Here is a 16,090-nt window from a genome sequence, read left to right on the forward strand (position 1 = left end):
CTGTGTTTTTGTGTGAATCACTTCACCATCCCCCTCCAGGAAAAGAGCATGTTCTTCTGTTCTTGTGTGACCTCTCTTTTCTGTGATCTCTTTAGGGGTGACCCAGTCTATTAAAGAAAGAAAGGTGCTGGATGAGGTAGGTACTTGATGTTATAAACTAATCAGAAAGACTTGGTGCTGTTGAGTCACATAGGCACTGAAAAGTTATCTGCTTCCTTCCTTGTACTACTTTCCAAAGATTTTCCTTGAAAATGTGGGTCATCAAGAGTTATGCAGAGCAAATCAAGAAATTCTGTGTTCTCTGGGCCGGCCCCATGGCCGAGTGGTTAACTTCACACGCTCTGCTTCGGCGGCTCAGGGTTTCACCAGTTCGGATTCTGGGCACAGACATGGCACGCTCATCAAGCTATGCTGAGGCGGCAACCTACATGGCTCAACCAGAGGCACTCACAACTAAAATATACAACTATGTACTGGGGAGCTTTGGGGAGAAGAAGAAGAAGGAAAAAAAAAGATTGGCAACAGATGTTAGCTAAGGTGCCAATGTTTAAAAAAAAAAAAGAAATTCTGTGTTCTCACTTGTTTATTTAAGTTCAGTAGAAACAATCGTTTCCTCAGAGGAAGGAAAAGGAATTTATAAAGCGGAAGACAAGATTCATAAGCATGAGAAACAGGCCCACCTAAATTTTACACGCATATACCTTTGTAGGAAGCTGGTTGTTCACTGTTGTTGAACAAAAATCCTTCATATTAATATGCAAATGTATCTGTTTAGAAATCAGATTCCTTCAAAGAGGAATCTTTATGATACTGAGAACAGTGAGAGGTAAATAAGATAGAGTGTAGGAGGAGGAATAATTTTAGAACAGAGCCAGCTAAGAGCTGCTGATAACAACAGATCAGGCAAAATAAAATTAGTGAAAGCAGTTCTAGACTATTATGCACTACTCAGCATATTCATAATTAATTAAATGATGTTTTGTTGGTTTTAACTTTCATTCAGTGACTTATATTATTGGGAGCCTACTCTGTGCTGGGCACCAGGAATAAAGTGGTAAACAAGACGGACAGTTCTCTGTTCTGGTGAGATTTGTGTTCTATTGAGGGGAGATACACAGTAAATAAAGGTGTATGTAAGATACCAATAAATACTATGAAGAAATGTATAGAACAACAGACCAGCAATTCACTGGGGAGAGAAGTTGACTGCTTTAGTTAAGGAGACCAGGAAGGCTTTCTGAAAAGCTTGAGCTGAGATCTGAAAGATAAGAAAGAATTGGCCTTGAAAAATGTAGGGAACAAATGTTATAGGCAGAGGAACAGCAAACATAAAGATCTTGAGGTAGGAATGAGCTTGGTTTACTAAAGAAAAATAGGCCAGTGTAGCTGGAGAGTAGTAATTAGTCAATCATATGTAGGGAGCAGAAGTTAGACAAGGGGGTGGATAAGGTCATAGACAAGGGCCAGATCGGGTAGGATTTGGTGTAAGTATGGTAAGGAATTTGAATTGTATTCGTAGGGTAATTAGAGGCATAGAGATGGCAAGAGGAGGGTGGTTTGAGATCTATGTGGAGATAGGACTTACTAATAGGTTAAATGTTGAGAATGAGGTAAAGAGAGGAATTGAAGGGGTAACGCGTAGGTTTTTGGCGTGAACAATTGAATGGATGTCAGTAATATTAAATAAGATAAGGAAGATATGGAGGAGGAACATTCTGGGGTTAGGGGCGTGGGAGATAGGAATAGAATGAAGAGCTGTGTTTTAGATGCATGAATTTGGGGATTTATATTAGACATCTGGGCAGAGGTTAAGTAGGCAGTGGGTGCAATCAGGACTATGAATTTGAGGGTCATCTTCAAATAGATGACATATTTATCACTAGATTCTTGTCACTCGCGTGTCTAGGAAATGTTAAGTGTTCTTTCTCCTTATAACAGCCTGTGGTTATACTCGTGACTTTATTTTCCTTCATAATACTCTTGGCAAACAAAGGGTGGTCTTTCCTACAATCTGAGTTTCAGTCAGAATTGTTTCTAAGCATTCTTCCCAAAAATTGTCCCAAAAGCTCTAACCTCTACAATCTCATTCTTCTTTATTCCCTTGTCCTTGACCAGTCAAAATAGTGATTATGAAAAACATCTAACTTCCTTTAGTTTATTAAATGTATATTTTATCATTTTGGTTTCCTTAACTGTAAATCTCTCAATGGAAATCTGAGAAGCCCTTATTTCTTTAGATGGTAATGCACAATTGGTTTAAGAGATCAGGAATTCTCCGGTTATCTTTCAAACAGTAAAGTATGAGCAGTTTAATCTAAATGCTAAGTGAATGTTTTGAGAGGAGATGTTGAAAATTAAAATACATTGAGTCCCAGTGAGGTGAAAAGCCAATTCTTAATTTCTGCCCACAAAGATGTGCTTCAGTGAATTGATTTCAGCAGCTGAGATGCTGGTCATTTCATCCAGTCCACCAAAAAGAATGATTTTTTTGGAGGGAGGGGTCAAAACTCTGCCTGGCAATGCTGAATTCCTTAAATACGACGTATCTACTCTGCTTCCATTCAAGGGGTCTTCCCTTTCTCTGACCCCTGTGGTTTGGATTTGGTTTCTTTCAGCATGATTTTGAAGTCAGAGGAGATGTTGTGAATGGAAGAAACCACCAAGGGCCAAAGCGAGCAAGAGAATCCCAGGACAGAAAGGTAAAGCCCTTTTACCTGATGCTGACAAACACCCACCCACCCCTCTGCATTTCTGCCCTCTTCGTGGAGATGGTCTCATTCATCTTGTAAGGGGCATTACATACTTGTTGCTAGAGCACTAGCTAGGTCCTTCCTTATAGGTTCTTTTTTAGTTCTCCTAGCCCAACAAGGTAAATAAGTATTATCTCCATTTTATGAATGAAGGAACTTAGAGGTTTAGAGAATCCATATAATTTCTACTCTAGGGTTCAAATCTCAGCTGATAAGTGGCAGAGCTGGGATTTGAGACAAACGTGAATCTAAAGCCTTTGCTCTTTCCACTGCATTGTGATATCTTTCTCTAAAGCAGTGTGGTAAGTGCTGTGAGGAGGATGTACACACTGCTGCCTGTGGAAGCACAGAAGAGAATGTGATTGATAGTCAATAGCTAACATCTATCTGATGTTCACGATATGCCAGGGACCGCCCTAAGCACTCAACCATATTTTAACTAATTAACAATTTTATAGCAACCCTATGAGGGATGTCCTATAATTATGTCAATTTTATAGTTGAAAAAATTAAGGCTCAGAGAGACTGAGAGTAAGTTGCCCAAGCTCTCAGAGCTACTTCTGAACCCACAGGTAGAAATTAAACCCAGGCTGTCTAACTCCAGAATTTGAGCTTTTTCTTTTTTTGAGGAAGATTAGCCCTGAGCTAACATCTGCTGCCAATCCTCTTTTTGCTGAGGAAGACTGGCCCTGAGCTAACATCCGTGCCCATCTTCCACTGCTTTATATGCCTGCCACAGCATGGCTTGCCAAGCGGTGCCATGTCCCCACCTGGGATCCGAACCGGCGAACCTCAGGCCGCCAAAGTGGAACGTGCACACTTAACTGCTGAGCCACAAGCTCAGCCCCCTTCCCCTACTTTTTTATATGTGGGACACTGCCACAGCATGGCTTGACAAGCAGTGCATAGGTCTGCACCCAGGGTCTGAACTGGCAAAACCCAGGCCACCAAAGCAGAGCGTGGGAAACTTAACCATTGCGCCACTGGGCTGGCCCCCTTGAATCTGAGCTCTTAATGACAATACCATAGTTTCTTGGAAAGTTATAGGAGATTTCACAAAGGAGAAAAATAGATTATTCTAACAACTTTACAAATGAAGGATGAGAAGCCCAGGAAGACTCAGTGACTTTCCCCAGATCATACTGTAGCAGATGATACAGCCAAAACTGTCCTTCTTTCAGGGAGAAAGGTCCAGGCAAGATTTCCTACCTGCCTGTCAGGCCTGAGCTGGCTGCTTTCTCAGGTCGCTGACAAGTGCTTAGTTTCCTGGTCTACATTTCTTCCTTTTTCACGTGTGCACTGCTGAGGATTTCAGAACATCCCCATATGGAGCACCTTCTGTCCCTTTATAGAACTTGAGAGAGAACCAGCAGCAGTGATTTTCTAAGGAAAACAGCTTTGGGAGATGATCACAAATCAAGCCCTGGCCCTCTGAACCCTTGGGGTCCACCACCCTCACCCACTGAGCCTGTCAAGTAACTTCCAGGTGCCAAGAAAAGCTGCTAGCTCTATTTCTGCTTCCACCTTCACCCCAGGGGAGTTCTGTGTGAGCCAGCCATTTGCTTTTATTCCACTGTATGCAAGGCAGAATAAGCACCAGATTCTTCCCTCCTTCAAAGGAAATTCCAGTGTTTGGGGGTTTTTCCTGTACTTGGGGTGGCAATGATGGAAAGTGCCTGGTCAAAGTAATGACATTCTGAAGATACTAAATGTCACCGTAATATTTTCCTGTGGAGGAGAAGTGTATTTGTAGAGGTAAAACTTCAAATTTCTTATCTTATAACTAGACATCCTCAACAGTGAGTATCAGCCTGGATGTAAAAATTTCTTATTTTTTGTACTTTTCACAGCAATATTTGACTCCAGCTGACTGCCTGGGGAGAAGTTTTAGCATTATGAGCATCTAGGTCCTGTCAACAGGTTGGGGATGTAGTTTATTCATACACATAATGAGAATGGCACAGATGGAGGCTGTCACTTAAAACAGAAACAGACTTATCCTGCTGTCCTTTCTTATTCCTCTGACTGTAGTTGAAATGTGTAGGGGGTGGGGGGCCATTTCCTAAAAGGCCGCCATGTGTTCTTAGCTTCCTGATTTTTCTCTATCCAGTCTCTTATTTGAAGCGAGGGGAGTTTCTAGGCCCAGGCATTTTTCTTTATAGTGGAATGGGGAGAAAGAGGGTCAAGAGAACAATGGTTACCCAAATGATATATATCCAGCCAACTGACAAAAATTTAGATTTCTTCTTTTAAATGATACCCAAGTCCTTTGCTAAGAACCTGTGCCAATGCATGTGTAAGAATTTGCCTGTTCAACACAGTAGCCACCAGCCATAGGGGGCTTTTTAAATTTTAAATAACTACAATTCAATAAAATATGAAATTTAGTTCTTCACTCACCCTAACCACATTTCAAGTGCTCAGTAGCTACATGTGACTCATGACTACCTTATTAATGCAAATATAGAACATTTCCATCACCACAGAAAGCTCTTTTAGACAGTTCTATTGAGCACAGGAAGCGGAAGAGGCCCCTAGGAGGTGTGGTGTGATCCGTATCTCCTGGAAACCAGGCAGTCAGATCAGCTCCATGAGGAGAGGCAGAACCAGGCTTCACTTCTAGATTTAAAACTACTTAGGTTGCCTAAAGGAACAACGGCCATTCCCAGAGCAGTGTGAAGGCAGAAACAGGTTCGGGGACCAGAAGAAAATCAGGAGAAAAGGAGCATGTACACGTAGAATAAACATAGGACTCTCTGCCAACCAGAGTCATGGTTAGTATTGATGTACCAAGTCTGGATAAATATCAAACTTCAGCCAATAGCTTGAACTTTGTGCCATGCCAGCCTTTTATTAAACATAAAGAAGGACCAATTTCTTTCTTCTTGTCTCTAACAAGAAGTGAAGTCACCTGCACAAGTTATCAGGGAGGAGCCTGGGCCTGATTGGTGGCAAGGTGGGATGCTCAGCCCTTGAATGACAAAGAATGACTGTAGAGTAGATCAACTACATACGTACTTCTAAAGAAGTCTTCTAAAATCCATCAGTGTTCTGAACATTGGCCTGATTGTCTCTGGGAAGTGACAGCAGAACTTGGTGGGGGTAAAGAAAAGAAAAAGGGAAGTTCTTCATTTTTGAGAGTCTCTTTATATTGTTTTTTAATAAAACCTATACTCTTTTATAACTAATGTTTGTTTCTCTGTTGCTCTGTCCCTCTCTTTTCCCAGATCTTCAGGGGCCTAGAAATCTGTTGCTATGGGCCATTTACCAACATGCCCACAGGTAAGAGGCTGGGAGCAGTGCGGAGTCCAGGACCAGCCTTTCCCTTACATTGTGGAGTGTTATAGGAGAGATCTTCTCATGGGGGTCCCTCAAATTGGTGAGATGTTCTAGAGGTTATTCTGTTTCTTTACTGCCCATCAGACAAAACTGCACCTAAATGTTACCGTATAGCAAAAAACTAGCCCTGTGCCCCTTCTCAAGAGCAAGAAGGCAGTGAAGAGTTGGGATCTAGGACACAGTATGTTCTGTGCAGAGATGCGGTCGAGCTGCTCTTACTGCCCTTTGGTCTAAGAAAGGGGAGAAATAAATCAGGGAGAAGATACTGTACTCCTCTGAAGATGGCCTTGGCATCTGGTCAGGGACAGATGAGTGGCAGCAAGGGAGCCTGGCAAAGTAATTTTGCTCTGTCTTCTTTATTAGTTCTTGATTGGATTTCTATGAAATTTCCAGTTGCCACTGAAGGATTTCTCAGTGTTTTGTACTGTGGTGTACAGAGACCCAGGGTCTCTAGCAGGAATCATTTGGAGGTGAGTCAGTTGACCTCAGTTCACTCAGATAAACAGGAGCGCCTCAGCAATCCCCAGAAGTAGGTCAATGGAATAGAGCACCCCGAGGGGCCCAGAAGCCACCCACTGGTCAGTTCAGCTGATTTTCTGGGTGCGAGTGGAACATCTCTACCATCCCTTCTGATTTCTATTCCCCTGAGTGTGCTGATTCCAGCTCAGCATGTAGCCCTTCCCCGCTGATGTGCTGAGTCTCTGTCCAGGAGGATGTGTATTTTTTTACTGAATGAATTATCTTCCCATCTCTTGACATTTACAGTAATTACCACCAAGTATGGTGCTCTCAGTGGCCTTGATTATCAATTACCAACACAGAATTGGGCAGGGAGGGAGGGAAGGCAGCTGGGTGTTTTTTCACAGCATCTTAGCCAACAATTTAGCAAATTAATAGAAATTAGATCTTGGATTTTTTTTTCTTTCTAAGTGTTCTGTTTGAAAGACTATCAAACCTTATCTACCAAGTGGCCTTGTGGGAACTGATAACCACAGTAGGTAGCATATCAGTGGCAAATTGACTTAGAATCCATACCCTTAGTATAGATTCTAGTTTAAAGCCTTTCTGTCTCTTTGGAGCAGAGAGACAGGGAGTCTCACTGAAAAGTCTTGCTGTGAGCTTTCAGGCGGAGGAGTATGAGTTCGAGGGCCCAGGTCCAATGTGCAGTTTACTGTGGTGATTTTTAGTTCTAAATGTCCTATTTAGATCAACTAGAGTGGATGGTGCGCCTCTGTGGGGCTTCTGTGGTGAAGGAGCCTTCATCGTTCACCTTCAGTGAGGTAAGCATTTGATGCCCTGTCAGCAGGAGAGGACGCAATATTCTCTCCTGTGACTGAGCAAGGCAGTACCCATCAGTCCCTATGAGCCCCCTCACTGTGGCCTCAGAAGCCTCTCTTCACCCCAAGCCTTCCCTGACCATGTACCTGTGCCAGAACACTCCATCTGTAAGAGCTGAGTAAGGACTTGAGAGCTACAAGTATTAATATACTGAGGGAAGGCTCTTTCGCTCTAACCCTTCCTTTTTTTAAAGATTTTATTTTTTCTTTTTCTCCCCAAAGCCCCCTGGTACATAGTTGTGTATTTTTAGTTGCGGGTCCTTCTAGTTGTGGCATGTGGGGTGCCGCCTCAGCGTGGCCTGACAAACGGTGCCACATCCGCGCTCAGGATTCGAACTGGTGAAACCCGGGGCCGCCACAGTGAAGCACGCAAACTTAACCACTCAGCCACGGGGCTGGCCCCCTAACCCTTCCTTTTTGTATGTGCCCTTCCCGCTCTTTTCTGTGGTTGCCCCCAGAGTAGTTTACTTGAGCAAACCTTTGAGAAATGGTGAAGTGACTGTTCCAAAAGTCCTGCTCTGTTATCCTCAATGCTGTTTCCTTCCTGGGGATTCAGGGTACTCACCCAGTTGTGGTCGTGCAACCGGACGCCTGGACAGAGGACAGCGGCTTCCATAGTAAGTCTTGCTGTAAGCCTTCGTCCAGAGGAGTATGGGATAGAGGGCCCAGGTTAGGTATGCAGATTGCTCTGCTGATTTTAGGTTTAAATGCCCTTTTAGATCAACTGGAGGGCATGGTGCACCTGTGTGGGGCTTCTGAAGGCCACAAGCATGTGCCTGTGTCATATGATGTCCTGCGGGATGAGTTGTTTGTTTTTTTGTTTGTTTTGCATTATAAAAGTAATGAATGAACTGTTTCCATTGAGGGGAGGGATTAAATATGAATGTTCATCACATAAAATATAAATGAGCACAAACACAATACACTAACCCCAGTGATCCCACCAGTTGGAGATGATTACCATAAAATTCTTCCAGGCATGTGTGTGTATATATGTACACATATGTATTTTACACAAATGTTATCAGGCTCATCATAGTGTTTTGCTTTTTCATTTAAGATATTGCAAACATTTTACCACATCATGAAATTGCAATGCTGTTTTGCTCTCTCTGGTGACTTTTCCTTTAACAGATTGGAGGTCATGTTAATAAAGTTGCCAGAGGCTGTAGGCTTTCACCAGCAGTCACTCCTCAGGTTCCTGAGTAAGGTCCTATGTCCTGAAGCATTGCTTAAGATCAACAATTTTGCTCCTACCTGAGTAACCCTAAGAACTCATACAACCAGGACCCCAGAATAGATTGATTAGAATCTGGTCTGGAGAAACGGGAACTGACACTAATCTCTGTTTGTGTTCTCTGTCCCCAGTGATTGGGCAGATGTGTGAGGCACCTGTGGTGACCCGAGAGTGGGTGTTGGACAGCGTAGCCCTCTACCAGTGCCAGGAGCTGGACACCTACCTCATACCCCAGGTTCCCTAGAACTGCTGCTGATTCCAGCCAGCCATAGGTATAGGGCCTGTCTCCTCAGGACCCCAAGAATGAGCTTAAGAAATGGCCTTTTTCTGGAAGCTCCTCTTCAGTCCTTCCACAGTCCTGATTACTAAATATTTTATGTATATCAGCCTGAAAAGAACTGGCTAATGCAAGGGTCCTTTAAAGATTTTCTGCTTCGTGTCCCTTTGAAATCGGCAATGAGCACAAAATTGTGGTAATTTTTCACCTGAAAGAATTGAAAGCCATTTAAACTCCACCAACTGAGCAAGATGCTGATTCATTATTTATCAGCCCTATTCCTCGTACTGGGGCTGTTGGCTTGGAGCTGGAGGCACAAAGTCACTGGCCTCAGGAGAATAGCTGCTTTCCCTAAGTTGGTTTCTCTAAAACCCCGTGTTCACAAGGGCCAAGAGTCAGACCCTTCAATGGAAGGCAAGTACTTGGGGATCTGTGACGTGGCTTCAAATCAAAACAGTTCTTGGGCAGTGCTCAAATGCTGGAGTGGAGCCTTAGGGAGGGAATTCAGAGGCAGGAAATGGATATAAATATGAAACTCGAGGGTTCATTAGAGGAGATGGGAGTCATGCTGACCCTGATCTCCAAAAGTCTGGGCTATAGTTGCTGGAATTCTAAAGAATTTTTTTTTTAATTAAAAAAAAAATTTTTTTAAAGAATTTTTAGCACTGACGTGCTCTGAAACAGCAGAATCTTTTCAAGAGCTAATGTCCAAAGAGAGTCTTCCAGTTCTCTATTAGTAATAAATAAAATGTTTAGTGCTGTAGCTCTAGTATGTAACCCATTCCTCTTGAAATATAAGATCTCTGATATGAATATTTCATGTCTGCAAAATGACGGATCCCACCAGGAAAGGAGCTGTTGCTTTCCTTGAGGTAATTTTTCTCCCCTTGCTCCCTATTGCTGAACTGCACAGTTTCATAAATAATTTTGTTTGCTGAAGGAAGAGAAAGTGTTTTTCATAAACTCATTATCCAGGACTGTTGATCGCTGTCGGAAGGACTAGGTCTTCTTTAGCCCCCTGGGTGTGAGGGCAGTGAAGACATGATTGTACAGAATACATTTTGTAAGTGTTGTGCTGTTTGTCTGCAAATAAACTCAGTGGCAAACACTTCTGCCGAGTATGGCTGTTCTTAAGGCTCACATCTGCAGACTTTCTCAGAGCCTTTTCAGTGTACTTCAGTCTCATCTGTAAAATGGGGTTATGTATAATAGTACCTACCTCCTAGGGTGGTTGAGGTGACTTCAGTACCTGTTGTATTCATTTTCTATTGCTGCCATAACAAATTGTCACAAACCTCATGGCTTAAAACAACCCCCATTTATTATCTCAGTTCCGTAGGTTAGAAGTCCAAGTTGGCTCAACAGATTTCTTTGTTTCGGGTTTCACAAGGGCAAAATCAAGGTGTCAGCCGGGCTGTGTTCCTTTCTACAGGTTCTGGGATGAATACATTTCTGAGTTCAATTCATGTTGTTGGCCAAATTGTTCCTTACAATTGTAGGACTAAGATCCCAATTTCCTTGCTGGCTCTTGGCCAAGAGGTCATTCTTAGCTTCTAGAGGCCACCCACATTCCTAGGCTCATGATCCCCTACCTCCATCTTCAAAGCCAGCATAGGCTAGTCAAGTCTTTCTCACTCACACTTGGAATCTCTCTGACTTCCCCTTCTGCCTCATTTCTCTGACTGCTGCATCTCTAACTCCTGCCAGAGAAATTTCTGTTTTTAAGGGCTCAAGTGATTAGAGGTGCCCACCAGATAATAATCTAGGGTAATCTCCCTATCCTAAGGTCCATAGCCTTAATTAGAGCTGCAAAGTCCCTTCACAGCAGTACCTAGATTAGCCTTTAATTGAATGACCAGGGGACAGAAATCGAGGGAGGACATCTTTAGAATTCTGACAACCACTCCTGTTTAACATGGTTAATCCACAGATAATGGTCTGTATCATCATTTCTTGGTCTTCGCACTGTTTAGAGATTAGAATCCTCTTTGAAGCAAAGAGAATGAAATCCTCACACAATTCAGTACTGCCCTTTCTGTAAAGAGGGTGGGTGGGTGAGGGAAGAGTAGAGAAACCTGAACTAATTGCCATTATTACACTTTTTTCTTATTTGGTCTTTATCACAGCCCGATGAAGTGGGTATTTGTCACCTCATTTGAAGAATGGGAACTGAAAATATAAGATTTTGCTCAGAGTTTGCACAGCTAGTAAATGACAACCCAGAAGTCTGAACCCATGCCCTTTTCCATCCCATCATTTAGCTTTCTATCTGCGTCAGTCACTGGCCCTAGGTCAGAAGGCACCAGTTCTAGCATCAAGGGAATTCAGGAGAAGAATGGATTGTGAGGGGAACTAGCACTCTCTAGCTTCTTTTATGGGAAAGCAGGCCTAGGCAAAAGATTTTCAGGATTAAATCGTGGCTACTCCTGTTACCACTCCCATCCCGCCTCCCAGTTTATGATTGCTTATCTTTCAGTTGTCAGAACCTTCCAGTTCATCCTCGCCTACAACATGACCTCTTTAGAGTTTGTGCCAGCTCCCTGTCTACCTCACAGGGAGTCAGTGGGTCTCCCTCTTAGCAGTAAAGGCAGGCAGGAAGCAAGGAGAAGTACTGCTGGCCTGGTCTTCAGTGCCAGTGTCTCACTTCCAGTGACAAGCTATGGCTTACTGGATCCTGGGAGTGAGCCAGGCCTCAGCCTGCTGCCCCCATCACTGATGGGCTAATAGAAAAAGCAAGAGTCATCTAGTACAGCCTGCCTTCCTAGTAATCCTGGGTGAAAGCAGAGATGACGAAAACACATGAAAAAGTTTTCTGTAATTGTCTTTCAAGGTCTCCCAACAAATGTCCACGCCATCTGTTTTTCAAGCTCTGCATAGCCTTTCCCCCAAGTCAACTTCTGGCCCTGGCCTCATGATCCTTGGCCGGGTTTAAGAGTCTTATCTGATGATGGAGTAAATCTACTTGTTCCTTTGACCTCTAGCTCTAAAATGTCCTCCCACTTTTCCATCCCACAATCTTCAGCCCTCTCGGGGCACAGCAGCATTTTGGGAACTATTCCTGTGCTGTCTTTATCTTATTTCACAAATTGAACTTCTGCAAAGGAACTGGAAAGGAAGGAGAAGAGGAGGGATTATCATGCAGGCACAGGGAGGGGGCCTAAGGAAGAACTCAGTAGATTATCTCCCTCCTAAAAAATGCTACCAGAATCGTCAACAAAGTATCAGCTGAAAAACATGCAGGAGGAAAAGAAAGGAATCAGTGTTGGGGTAGTTGGAGCGGAAGGAGTCAAGCTGCCCCGAATGTATCCTGTGAAGGCTGCGAGGAGCAGATAAGGGCAGCCCCAGAGGCAGGCAGCAGAGAGAAGGGCAGGGTGAGGGGGAATTGCAGGTCTGCCCACAGAAACACAGAGAATGGGGCTTGCTTATCAAAAACTGTAAAATGGCTGAGGCCCCTTTACCGCACTTCACTGATGCTCAGCTCCCTCAAACTGCCTGTAAATCTGCCTGTAACAAGGAGAAAATTAAAGAAATGAATCTGGGCAAATAGAAAATTAAGGAGAACTGGAGACAGCCAGCTCCTATGGGGAGGTGCAGAGGGAGCTGATCCTGAAATGAGTCCGAATGATCAGGAAAATCTAAGTAATGGTTTGAGGGGATACACAACTGTAGAGACGCGCCCCACCCCCGACCCCATTATGGAGGCGAGGGAATAAGAACTTGGGAGACCTAATGTCAGGGACCCGGAATGAGGCAGCTTAACATGCAGCTTAGTGCAGTGATTTCCAAACCATGGTGCGCTCATGGGGAATGCGGGTAGTGGGTAACAACATCATCTAGAAACTGGTTAGGCAGATTCTGGGGCCTCACTCTAGACCTACTGAATCAGATTCTGGGGGTGGGGTCCAACAATCTGTAATTCTGAAGCAAGCTCAAGTTTGAGAACCACTGGCTTAGTGTAAAGGACTGCTAATTGGTATAAGATGTTATCTATGGTCTATTCTTTTGTCTCCAGGAGAGGTGAACCTTGGGCATGTTAAGGAAAACAGGTTTGTGGGCTGGTTAGTGATTCTTATCTACAAGGTTGCAGCAGCTGGCTTCAGTCGACTCTGATGGCCCTTTAAACAAATAGAAAGCAAAGGACAAAGATTAAATTATATTAGCAATTTAGGAGCAGAAGGGCCATACTGCTTAAAAAAACATCTAGAGGTTTAGGAGGTTTTATTAATATTTAAATTGCAGTGAAACCACAGCTGCAGCCTTTGACTCCAGTATAGAGATATGCAAATGTGGCTTTCTAAAGAAAGGCAATTTCAGACAGCCCTCAAGGTAACAAGAACAAATAAAACAAATGATTTTGTAATTTATCTTTATTGAGTGATGGAGAGCAAGGCACAGACAACCTACCCAGTGAGAGCCAGCCACTAGTGGGCTCTCTGTGGGGAGGAGAGAAAGCTGGCCTAGAGCGAGAAAGGCAGGCAAACCTGTAGACTGGTGACAGGAAAGACTCAAGGAGGATAAAACAGGAGGCAGAGGGGAAAAGATGACTAAATTAAAAAGGAAGGAAGATGGAAACTCAGCCCTGGGTTCTGAGGACCGTCTGATCTTATCAGTTCTCAGGAGCAACAACAATAATAATCATTAATGACTATCTTTGCTACACTCCTACTAAGCGCCACACTCTATTCTCAACATACAAATGTGGAAAATGATGCTTTAAGGTCAAGCTACTTGCCGAGGTCACACAACAAAAGGTGGCAAAGCCTTGATTCAAAGATTTGTATGAACCTAAAGTGTGTTGGGAACCAGTCCTAGGAGGCAGTGAGTAACATTAAGGCTAATGATTGAGGGGAGACTACGTACCCAGTTCTGTGGTAGCCTCTGTGTGTGTGTGCATGTGCCCCAGAGTTTCAGAAGGGCAGAAGAAAAGATCCATTTCTGGCCTTCAAATTGCTTACGTTAAGTTCACGTGCTCTGCTTTGGCAGCCCGGGGTTCACTCGTTCAGATCCCAGGTGTGGACCTACACACTGCTCATCAGCCATGCTGTGGTGTGTCCTACATACAAAATAGAGGAAGATTGGCACAGATGTTAGCTCAGGGACACTCTTCCTCACAAAAAACAAACAAACAAAAACACTGTTGTACTGAGCCAGTCCTGCTCTCTCATCTCTGCAGGCCCATATCCTGCCCACCCTACTTCCTCCACAGAGCCTTCCGCAGGTTTTCCAGGCCAGAATTTCTTCCCTTTCAGAATTTTTGCTTTATTTATGACACTTTCTTCCTTCAATAAGTTATTTCTGGGGCCGGCCCCGTGGCCAAGTGGTTAAGTTCACGCACTCTGCTTCAGCGGCCCAGGGTTTTGCCGGTTTGGATCCTGGGCGCGGACATGGCACTGCTCATTAGGCCATGCTGAGGCGGCATCCCACATGCCACAACTAGAAGGACCCAAAACTAAAACATATACAACTATGTACTGGGGGGGTCCGGGGGGGGGGGAAGATTGGCAACAGTTGTTAGCTCAGATGCCAATCTTTAAAAAAAAATTATTTCTATTTGACTAGAAGGGCCTTATGGGCAGGATTAGTATCATTTTCTTTGTTATAAGCCAGCTGTGTGCCTGCCAGATACCTTGTTAAGGCACCCAATGAGTATTTGCTAAATGAATGAATTAAAAGATGAACGGACTCACTGAGTGAAGGGCTTATCCAACGGCTGGCCCCACCCTTAGGAACTTTGGTCCTTGGAAAACCAGCCACATTCTGCCTCTTAGAGTGCTAATTCCCTTCAGTCCCTCCCACTCATTTTTCTAGGACCCTGATTTACTTCAAAAACAAGATAAGAGATCTAAATGTCCAAGAATCGCTCTTCCTTTTCTAAGCCCACACCTGTAGATTCCCTCATCCATCCTCTTTTGCCTATCATGAAGCCTACCCCTTTGTGATTAATCAGACCAACACCCACTCGGACACAGAACATCAGTTTCCCCTATCCATTTGTCCTCCAGCAAGGCCTCCTCCAGGCTGGATACTCAAGACAGATAACCTGCTGCTGCCATTACTGGAGAAATAATTACGATGTTTATGATCATCTTTTTGCAAGTTCAAAGCACTGGCGCAACCATTACTTCTCTCTCCTCACTTGTTCCCTGGGGGGTGGCTGGGGTAAAGATTGTTATTCCCACTTTATAGGCGGTACAACGAGGTCCAGGACCTTGTCAAATGTCACCCAGTGAATTGGTGGCAGACCTGGACCTAACTAGGCCAGGAGTCCCTTTTCATTAGGCCACAGATGGAAATGCCCTTATTCTATAGTCTGGGCTGTGTTTTGTCTGCGAGAGAGGGAGCTGAGTTGAAGGTAGGGTCAGGGAAAATAAAAGAAAGTTTGTGGGGCCAGCCCAGTGGTGCAGTGGTTAAGTTCACACTTTCAGCTTCTTGGTGGCCCGGGGTTTGCTGGTTGGGATCCCGCGTGCGGACATGGCACTGCTTGGCAAAAGCCATGCTGTGGTAGGTGTTCCACATATAAAGTAGAGGAAGATGGGCATGGATGTTAGCTCAGGGCCAGTCTTCCTCAGCAAAAAGAGGAGGAGTGGCAGTAGTTAGCTCAGGGCTAATCTTCCTCAAAAAAAGGAAAAAAAGTTTGTGACCCTGTGAAGGTTTTTCTCTTCAGTGCTGCAGCAGTTGGCACTAGTTCGTTCCAGAAGAGTTTTTTTAAAGCATTACCACATGTCTTAGATTAGGGAAGGGAAAAAGAGGTGAATCTAAAGGTAACAGACACACAGGTAAACAGATGTTTGCCATCTTCTCTTGAAAACAACATAAAACCAAACGGTAGTGTATATCAGCAAGAGAAACTCAAATTACAGCTTATGTGGGTCTTCCCAGCTGTTAGGCTATAAGACTCTGGAATAAACTGGTGCCAAGTCAGTAGAAAATCTTTCCTTGGTGAAGCCTGTCCCTGGGGCGTGAGGGGAGGTCTCTCCTGGAGGCAAAGGGCTTGTGGGGGCAGTTTCAGGGCCCTCCGCAGCTGCCAAGGCAAGAAGCCTGCTGGTGGGATCGTCCCCCAGGCCCCCAAGCTCTGAAAGCCATGGAAACCAAGGTCTGTGCTGGAGCCACCTCTGGTTTCTAACCAAAGGCCTGAGAAATTAAGGGGGAA

At 44.2% G+C, this 16,090-nt stretch overlaps 1 protein-coding gene across 33 annotated transcripts in view; it reads left to right on the top strand.

The window, feature by feature from the left end:
• Positions 1-10,048, top strand: part of BRCA1 (BRCA1 DNA repair associated) — a 55,906-nt gene extending 45,858 nt beyond the window's left edge. For 31 of the 33 annotated variants that reach the window (XM_008543417.2, XM_008543418.2, XM_070561831.1 and 28 more), the window contains 6 exons: positions 96-136; positions 2,616-2,699; positions 5,978-6,032; positions 7,296-7,369; positions 7,983-8,043; positions 8,795-10,048. In XM_008543417.2, coding sequence (XP_008541639.2) covers positions 96-136; positions 2,616-2,699; positions 5,978-6,032; positions 7,296-7,369; positions 7,983-8,043; positions 8,795-8,907 — 428 coding nt within the window. In that variant the 3' untranslated portion in view covers positions 8,908-10,048. Of the gene's footprint in view, positions 1-95; positions 137-2,615; positions 2,700-5,977; positions 6,130-7,295; positions 7,370-7,982; positions 8,044-8,794 lie in introns of all 33 variants that reach the window. The other 2 variants (XR_011523344.1, XR_011523345.1) reach the window with 1 other exon arrangement.
• Positions 10,049-16,090: the final 6,042 nt, after the last annotated feature.

This window comes from Equus przewalskii, chromosome 10 (assembly GCF_037783145.1).
Source record: "Equus przewalskii isolate Varuska chromosome 10, EquPr2, whole genome shotgun sequence".
NCBI classification, from domain to species: domain Eukaryota; kingdom Metazoa; phylum Chordata; class Mammalia; order Perissodactyla; family Equidae; genus Equus; species Equus przewalskii.